We start from the raw sequence: 9,090 nt of genomic DNA on the forward strand, positions 1-9,090 counted from the left end.
ATAATGGAAAACATGTATAATGGAAAACATGTATAACACCAAACCAATTATGGAAAATCGAAATTGAATAAGGTAAGATGCTATAGTTTTTTTTCATTAAAATATTTTAAAACTTGTAATTAAAAAGGAAAATAGAAATTATGTTGTTCAGATATTTAGGGAAATATATATTTCTATACTCGATTTTCTTAATTTTTTTTTTAAATATTTTTTGTATTCAATGTTTTAATTACAATGGCATATGATGTAAATACTGCCAAATTTCAAGCTTTCTTCTGAAAAATGCTGTGAAAATAATAATATAGATTTCAAACCAAACTCAAAAAAGAAATAATTGAAACTAGAACTAATTTCAAACCAAACTCAAAAAGGAAATATCATAATTTGAAGTGTGAAAAGAACAAAAAAAATTGAAGTGTGAGTAAAAAGATATATAAAGATATGGTTTTATTTTCTTATATTTCTATTTCTCTAACCAACAATATAAACAGTGTCGGCCGTCCATAAGGCAAGCAAAACACTTGCTTTAGGCGAAATAATATATAGTTAGTTGAAAGACCACATTTACATAATAATCTGTTTAGTCTGGCAAGGTAGTCCATTGTTATGTCTAATGCTGCAGGTTCGACGCCTAACCTGGTAATTATTTTTTTTTTCCTTGTTTTGGTTTGTCCTTGGGCTCTTGTTTGATAATTTGGTAAAGCATCTTTAAATATTTGGTTTATTTAAATAAGAAATTTGCTGCTTATTCAAAAAGAAATCTTCAGAAAAACCAAAACATTTACATTTATAATTGTTAATTTTCATAAGTAATAAAATGTCACACTTTATTAAAATATCTATTTTTAGTACTTTAAAATAATTTTATATAATTTTTTTTATCATGTTTAAAACATGTTTAGGCCAATAAAAGCATAGGACCGGCCCTGAATATAAATGATCTGGTTGGCGGTTGGAGGTTGGCGATTCAACAAAAGGTCCGCGTCGTGGGTCATTTTCAGAATACTCTCTTTTATTATCTTCTGATGTTTCATTCTCGAAACGTTTGTGATAATATACATAACTAGATTTTAACCCGATGTCTACCGCTGGACAATTTTTTCACTAATTTTTTTTAATTTTATTTGTTTCTCTTTTTGTGTTTAATATTGTATATTTATATTTTGAATATTAATTCTAGGATTTCACCCGTATTCCATATAAGATGATTTGTTTTTTACTGTGGTAATTAAATCAGCTTAAAAATAAATATATTTATTATTTTAATATTGATTGTTGTGTAGGCATTGTTGATACATTACACAAGTTATGCGGGGGAAATGACAATCACGATAGCGGTTGATCCTACTGTAATACCGGATGCTCACAAGATTTGTGATGATATGGAAGAATCACTGAAAACAATGAAAGCTGCTCTCTTGGAAAGAGGGTTACTCTAAGGCGCATGAGGCCTCAACTCACTCAAACCTTGTGTGTCCTCCTCGTTTAAGTCCTGCATCGATCATTCCTTTGCTTCATCTTCACAGTTATCGCATCTCTTTTTCATGCTCTTTCTTCGCTCTGTTTTTGCATTCTCAAATAAGTTCTAAAGCTAGTTGAGAGAGTTTAAGGTTGAAGAAAGCTAAGCTCAAAGGTGGTGGCGTCTTAAGAAGTTAAAAATAATATAATAATGCTATTTTAAGTTATTTGAAGAAGAGTTCAATTTTATTGGAAATAATATAATAATGCTATTTTACAAATAGTTAAAATACAGTTTAAATACAATTCAAACAAAGCAAGCAAAATCACTCTTTCCATACTTTTTAACAATTAGTCATATCAAACATATATAAATGCAAAACAACAAAGTGCTAACTAGAGACACCTGTTTTGTATGCCTTGCTTGGCACTTACAAATGCAACGAGCTCTTCCACAGAAACCTTGCAAGCATCTTTTCTAACACCAATGTCGTAAGACAGACGGCCTAAACAGTAGTGACCATATTCCGCCAAAGCCACACCACTAACACCAGGAACAACATATTTAACCGTCGAAGAAATGACCTTGTTAACAACAGAAACCATAGAATCGTCTTCTATACCAGCATTAATAGTCTTCTTTTTCACCCCTAAAACCTTAAGCGTCAAAGAAACAACACCACCAGCAGCAGACACAGAGTTGGCCTGACCACTACTTCCAAACTTGGTGGCCATGGATAAAACAAACAAACCAGTTTTGCAATAGATAGCAAAATCTTCACAGTTGTTGTCTAAAAGATCGTACTCACCAAACCCATTTCGCGAAAGGAGAAACTCCGCACGAGAGATGACTTGATCACAAGGATCCGAAGATGCTATCGTGCAAGTACCACCTCGTTTGGCCAGAAAGACAGACGGAGATGCACTGTATTCGAAGAGATGGAGATTACCTCCGGCGAGAAAACAATCAAGACAAGAAGAGATGACACCACCGAGATCCGATTGGTCTCCACAATCAAGAAGACACTTGTTGTCTTTTCTTCTTCCATGATTCTGTATCGAAATATCGATGAACTTGTCCAAAACTGTTCCGGTTCCGATTTCAAGACCACCTCCACGGGTGAAATGAATGACTTTTCCATCGCCTACATAGATTCCTGCAAACAGAGCAGTAAATCCAATTTTTGTGATATTCGATATAAAAAAAACCCAGAAATAAAAATAAGATCGAGGATTAAGAGAGAAAGAGATGGAAACCGAACCGTGATGAGAGTAGATATAAGCGTTACGCCAAGAATAGATGTGATCTCCTGCTTTCAGATCATCTCTGGAGATCATGTGAGAGAAAAATCCCATCTTCTTTAGCGAGAGACAAAGAGAGAAGAAGATGAAGATCCGATCGATTTTGCTTAATGAGTTGGGTTTCGTCTCTCTTCTTCAATATTGTATGAAATTTTCTCCGACTTAAAACCAGATTTTGTTTTTAAAGATAACCTTCAAACAAAGGAAGAGGCAAAGCAGTCATCAAAATTTAATTACAGAACAGCAATCAATATATGAGAGAAATTAAATGACACGCAACTTTTGTAACATGTGTCTTTTTTTTATTTAGTAAACCGAGTTTTAACTTTATGTTACACGGTGTTAACGCGGTGGACTAATTAATTACTACTCTCTCTTTAATTAACTCTGCTGACTTTTTTATGTTCAGTTTTCTTTGTTGGCTAGACAATCGCATACTTTAAGACAAACAAAACCGTGCAAATAAATCGGGAAAGCTTATAAAAGAGGAAGCAAGTTACTTTGTCGGCAGATATCGGTTGCACGAAATTAAATATTTAAAACATTCATAAAAAGTTTAGGGATGATGATGGTCTTTCACTCTTTCCATACACTTTGCTCTTTTACAATCTGCAACCATTATTTCTATCAAATCACATATTCCAATTATATTACATCCGACTTAACCTCGTCATACCCATATTCTTAGCAATCTCCCTAAGTACAAACTTCATAACTTTCCCAGTCGAAGTCTTAGGCAGCTCATCCCTAAACGACACAGTTTTAGGAACCATATACCTTGGCATCTTCTTCCTACAATACTCTATCAACTCCTCCTCCGTCGGTCTCCGACTCAACCCTTCTTTCAAACTCACAAACGCACACGGCGTCTCTCCCCAAAACTCATCAGGTCTCGCCACCACCGCCACTTCACTCACCGCCGGATTCGTATACAAAACCGCTTCCACCTCCACGCTACTCACATTCTCTCTTCCGGTTATAATTATATCTTTCGATCTATCTTTGATCTCCAGATAACCATCCGAGTGAATCACACCAACATCTCCGGTGTAAAACCACCCGTTCTTTAAAGCATTCTCTGTTCCGATCGGATCTTTTAAGTAACCAAGCATGATCGAGCTTCCCTTCATCACTATCTCGCCGACGGTTTCTCCGTTTCTCTCAACGCCCCGACCCGACTCAGGATCCACCACGTCTATTTCAGTAAACCCAAGGGTTCTCACTCCTTGCCGTGCCTTCAGCCTCGCCCGATCAGTCGCCGGTAACCGGTTCCACTGTGGCTTCCACGCGCAAGAGACGTTTAATCCGGCGGTTTCCGTTAAACCGTAACCGTGACTGATCACGAAACCGATTGATTCTGCTCGGAGGAGAACAGCGGCTGGAGGAGGAGCACCGGCGGTTAAGATGTTGACGGGACGGTTCAACGGCTGAGATTCCTGAGTCGCAGACAACATGTTGAGCACCACCGGAGCTCCACACATGTGCGTGACGCCGTGATCACGGATCAAACGGTATATTACCGGCGCGTCGAACTTTCGCACACAGACGTTTGTTCCTCCGACGGCGGCGATCCCCCACGGATAGCTCCAGCCGTTGGCGTGAAATATCGGTAGAGTCCATAAGTAAACCGGATTTTTCGTTACGGTCCAATCGATTAGAGAGTCAACCGATATTACGAAGATTCCCCTGTGGCAGTGTACCACTCCTTTAGGTGCCGAAGTCGTACCCGAAGTGTAATTAAGCACAATCGGATCCCATTCGCTTACGGGTCGGATCCATTTAAAATTCGGATCTCCTCTCTCGATCAGATCGTCGTAAGTGTAACTGAATTTGTTACGAATCGCCACGTCAGCAAGACCTCCTCCTTCCTCTTCCTTATCGGCGAGGAAGACTAGAATCGGCGGATCAGTCGTCATCATCGAGATAGCTTCGACGGCGAGATCGCGAGAGAAGACGTCGACGAAGAGAAGCTTAGATCCAGAGTGGGTGAGAAGAACAGAGACGGTGCGTGCGTCGAGGCGTGTGTTGATGTTGTTGAGGATTGCGCCGGACATGGGAACAGCGAACTGGAGCTCGTCCATCGCCGGAGTGTTGGGAGAAAGGACGGAGACGACGTCGGACCTGCCGATTCCGAGGGAAGACAGAGAGGACGCGACGCGCAAACAACGGAGGTTAGTTTCACGCCACGTGTAAACGGTGTTGGTTCCGTAAACGATGGAGGTACAGTCACCGTAAACGGTGGCTGCTCTTTCTAAGAAACCAAGAGGAGTCAACGGCGGCGAGTTAGCGGCGCATGGCTTCATTTCCTCCATCTCTGGTGCTCTTCTTGAGAGACAGTTTTTTTTTTTTTTTTTCCGGTGTGTGCGCTAATATCTTGTCCTTATCAAAGAAAATAGTAGAAAGAGTTTCGTGACAATCTAGGAGAACTTGGTGATGACTGATGACAATGGAGATAAGGTCAACAGATCTTCACCCAATGGGCATGTCATATGTCTCGATTCATTACCATATATAAATACTTTGATTTGGTTGACTATTATTGAGCATTGGCTGTTGTAGACGTAATTGAATAATCTGACCCATAATAAACCGTGACCAATCTTATCGACGACTTCTTTTTTTTATATACGATCAGTAATTTTGCGTGTATTGGTGTAGAGACAAGATCACCATATGAATAGATATATTTCGTGACTAATCAAACAACAAGATGTGGACGTGCCGGAGTGGTTATCGGGCATGACTAGAAATCATGTGGGCTTTGCCCGCGCAGGTTCGAATCCTGCCGTTCACGTTTCTTTTTTTTGGTGTTTTTCTTTAACATTGACACGTGTGAGCTCCCACTTCAAACCACGCTCGAAAGGACAAAGAATGATGACACTGACAGACACGGTGGTCTTTTGAAAGAGACGCGCGCTGGTATTAGCACCTTTGGCTCGTTTAAGGTTCTTGAAAGGATTTTTTTTTTTTTTTTTTTTTTGCAAACGTGACAGACGCAGTGCCCTTTTGAAATAAAACTTTATTTATAAAGCATTTAACGGAAAAAATATTATGATAACACCGTAACATGTGATAGTGATTACTGCTCTCATCTCTTTTTGCAATATACAAATTCATTTTGATATGAAATCATATGTAAACGATCTTGCATAGATTCATCATTCACTAATTAATCTGCACTCTGCATCTGCTCAACAACCAAAAACCCATCCTCCAATCATCTTCGAATCACCATAATATTTTTCTTTAAATCCTTTCTTTTAGTGATGTAAAAAACCCACCCTAAAAGAGTGTGCGATAACAAAACATATCTCATGAAAATTCCACAAGCATATATGTATATATATGTCTTATAACCCCTAATCATCTTTAAAGGCAAAACCAAACGTTATCCATACCTCCTAAGTTTAGTCTATTGCAGTTATTGAAAGCTTATACTCTGTTGATACTATATGATATGGTATATAACACACCACCAAAAAAAAAAACAACTACAAGCCAAACTTTTTACAAGTCACCACCATACACACAAGACATCACCAGGGGAATTAGCATTTTCCTTCTACGCCTCGATCAAAAATAAACCTATGATGGTATTGTCCAACGGTTTCTTCCTAGTCCAAAGATCGATTGGATATCTTCGGATCGCTTCTGCATTGTCGATTGAGTATCTTCAGTTTGCATCTGTATTGCAAGAGTCAAAGGAAACAAAGCTAAGAATAAAGATTTCAAAGCCTCAGCAACAAGAACCAAACATTCATATATACAAAGATTCCTAGAATCAACAAGTCAAAATAAAGATTCAATGCTGCTAGTAGGACAGACACAATCTTGCCTCTCTTCTTCAGAATTGTGCTATGGAATCTAAAACCCCTTTTATCACTCTTTGTCACTTCATACAATTTGGGGGAAAAAACTAAAACCCTAACTAATTTGACACTAAGAAATTCCCAATGCCAATACAAAAACCACCAAGAAGACTAAGATCATTCAATCGCAACAACGTACCTCGAAATCACGGGGTTTAAATTCCGCCGCAGCAGTACAATCTCGAGGAGACTCGAAGAGGGAGAGAGAAAGCTGCTTATCAGCAACACCAACATCGAAGTGGATCAACCCAGAGCTCTCCGGATCAACATGTATCCCCTTGACAGCAAACCAAAGGAAAAGCTCCTTCTGCGTCACACCAGACAAATTCCCGATCCGTCCATCGGAGAGTACGCCGGAGATGTTGTTGTCGAAGTGGAACTGGTTCTCGAATTTAGCATCGCATGGGACAGGGAGCGCGACAGTGAAACGCCCCGTATTTACGTCGATCGAGAAATTAGTAACTCCCTTAGGAACTATACCGGCGGGGAGGTTGCTCTCCCGGAGGTAATCGTAAAAAGACGGATCCGGTAACGATGAAATCTGAAGGAACAGGATCGAAGCAAAGAGAGCGATGACGAGGAAGGAGAGATCTCGAGTTGTAGAACCCATTGAGAGTTTTCGATTTCAATAAGGAAGAAGGCAAGAAGAAAGAAGAAAGAAACATAGGCGGTTGAAGTTGCCTCTGTTAACAAACAATCCGTTTCCTTCTTTTGATTATTTAATTAAATTCTTCATTTATTATTTTATAATCAGAAACATTAATAAGCCTTATCGGGTTTGGGCCTTTGTTAAGCACACGTTGGGCTTAAATATTGAAATTGGAAAATTGCAATAGAATAGAACAAGAGTTCGTGTATATATAGAAAGTGAATAGAAAAAAAAAAAACAGAGCTTTTGAAAAAAATATGTCTTTTAACGAATAGAGAAACTAGAAGAAGAAAAAAAACTCGAATCTTTTCCTCACGAAACTAAAGAAACCTAACAGGACTTTAACAGTGACAAACGAAGGGGAAACATTTTTCGTAAAGAGAGTCTCTGCAAATTGTTTTACCAAAAAGCACAGAGATTTGATTTTTTAGTAGAGCTTCTTCTTTTTACCATTTCTCATGGTAGCCGATTCTACGGTTGAACCACAAACAGAGGCTGTCATATCGCCAAAAAAAAAACAACTAATGTCAGTAGAGATATATCTTTCTAAATTATATATATAACCTTTCAGTTGAAACGATCAAAGTGTAAGAACTAGTTCTAGAGAAAGTGTTTCGCTTTAGTAAACTTACAGTGTCGAGGCTGACAGGCTTGCCATCTTCTGCGACGATATCGACTACAGTTCCTGACTGGTCAGACTGGGGAGAAACAAATTTTAAGTTTCAGAGTTCAATCAAACTCCAAGGTAAGAGCTAATATTTGGGATCCATAATACACAAGCAATCATCCAAATATAATTGAGAAGGGAAGAACAGAGTTTGGTCATTTTAACTTAATGATATCTAGAGGGCAATCAAGTATTCAAGTATATGAGCAAAAAAAAAGAGACTAAATATTGCTAAGCAGGATTGCAAAGAGAAATAACAGAGTTATTCGCAGCATTTCTGTAAATCTAAAGTTCAGATACAGTAGTCCATGTTAAGATGATTCAGGAACTTACCTCTATTTCATTCATTAACTTCATGGCTTCAACAATGCAGAGAACTTGCCCCTTCTGCACTTTATCTCCAACCTAAAGGCAGCAAGAAAAGTAATACGAATTCAGACAGTGAAATGCGGCAGACATAAATTAACTTTTCTGTTGGATTGCAAATAAGGTCTCCCGGCTATATAGCAAATATCCTAACCTTAATAAAGGGTGGTTCACCAGGTCCAGGACTACGGTAGAATGTGCCTGCCATAGGGCTTTTAACAGTAGGAAGCAATGATTTGGCAGGAGTAGGTGGGGAAGGTGGAGGAAGGGAGGCTGGTGTGGGAGGAGCTGGTGAGGAAGCAGCAGGTGCAGGGGGAGGAGCCATTGGTTGGGCATAAGATGGTTGATTTGGTTGCTGCATCATGACGTACTGTGGAGATTGGGGTTGAGGTAAGGCTTCCTTTTTCCGAATGGTTAGTTCACAGTCAAGTTGTTTCAACTGCAACTCAACAATATCTCTCGAATCCACAAGCCTGCATGATGGAAAGTGAGTATTCTCAAGCATGGTTTAAATGATTAAAAAGTAGTAGAACAGGGTAACAGTACTCACTTGACAAGAGTTGTTACTTGGGCAAGGAACTCAGAAATAGACTCCTCTGTAGCTAATTCAGGTGAAGAAGAAGAAGAAGACGAGTTCTTCAATGAATTTTTCTCCTTGGCTTCAGCTGAAGGCCCATCGATTTTTGCAGCATTTGTTGATGCACCAGTACTAACCTTGTTCGATTGAGCTTTCACCACAGGGTAGCTACTGCGACTAGGCTGCAAATTCATATGCCAAA

General features: G+C 39.0%; 4 protein-coding genes and 1 non-coding gene across 5 annotated transcripts; 1 reads left to right on the forward strand and 4 right to left on the reverse strand.

Annotated features, from left to right (window-relative positions):
* LOC104735662 lies at nt 1,683–3,031 on the reverse strand. Its single transcript, XM_010455491.2, has 2 exons — nt 2,721–3,031; nt 1,683–2,615 (listed from the first exon to the last, which is right to left on the reverse strand). The coding sequence occupies exons 1-2, from the start codon at nt 2,812–2,814 to the stop codon at nt 1,855–1,857; spliced, it is 855 nt and encodes a 284-aa protein (XP_010453793.1). The 5' UTR covers nt 2,815–3,031; the 3' UTR covers nt 1,683–1,854.
* On the reverse strand, nt 3,279–5,256 carry LOC104735661 (probable acyl-activating enzyme 5, peroxisomal). Its single transcript, XM_010455490.2, has one exon. It carries the CDS (start codon nt 5,070–5,072, stop codon nt 3,411–3,413), a length of 1,662 nt encoding a protein of 553 aa, XP_010453792.1. The 5' UTR covers nt 5,073–5,256; the 3' UTR covers nt 3,279–3,410.
* Nucleotides 5,473–5,554, forward strand: TRNAS-AGA. The gene has a single exon. It is a non-coding gene; the product is annotated as a tRNA-Ser (tRNA).
* LOC104735666 lies at nt 6,059–7,337 on the reverse strand. The gene is made up of 2 exons (XM_010455495.2): nt 6,769–7,337; nt 6,059–6,444 (listed from the first exon to the last, which is right to left on the reverse strand). Exons 1-2 carry the CDS (start codon nt 7,237–7,239, stop codon nt 6,346–6,348), a joined length of 570 nt encoding a protein of 189 aa, XP_010453797.1. The 5' UTR covers nt 7,240–7,337; the 3' UTR covers nt 6,059–6,345.
* LOC104738009 (biotin carboxyl carrier protein of acetyl-CoA carboxylase 1, chloroplastic-like) lies at nt 7,436–9,082 on the reverse strand. The gene is made up of 5 exons (XM_010458247.1): nt 8,862–9,082; nt 8,466–8,784; nt 8,279–8,350; nt 7,911–7,976; nt 7,436–7,773 (listed from the first exon to the last, which is right to left on the reverse strand). Exons 1-5 carry the CDS (start codon nt 9,080–9,082, stop codon nt 7,750–7,752), a joined length of 702 nt encoding a protein of 233 aa, XP_010456549.1. The 3' UTR covers nt 7,436–7,749.

Source organism: Camelina sativa, chromosome 13 (assembly GCF_000633955.1).
Source record: "Camelina sativa cultivar DH55 chromosome 13, Cs, whole genome shotgun sequence".
NCBI classification, from domain to species: Eukaryota; Viridiplantae; Streptophyta; class Magnoliopsida; order Brassicales; family Brassicaceae; genus Camelina; species Camelina sativa.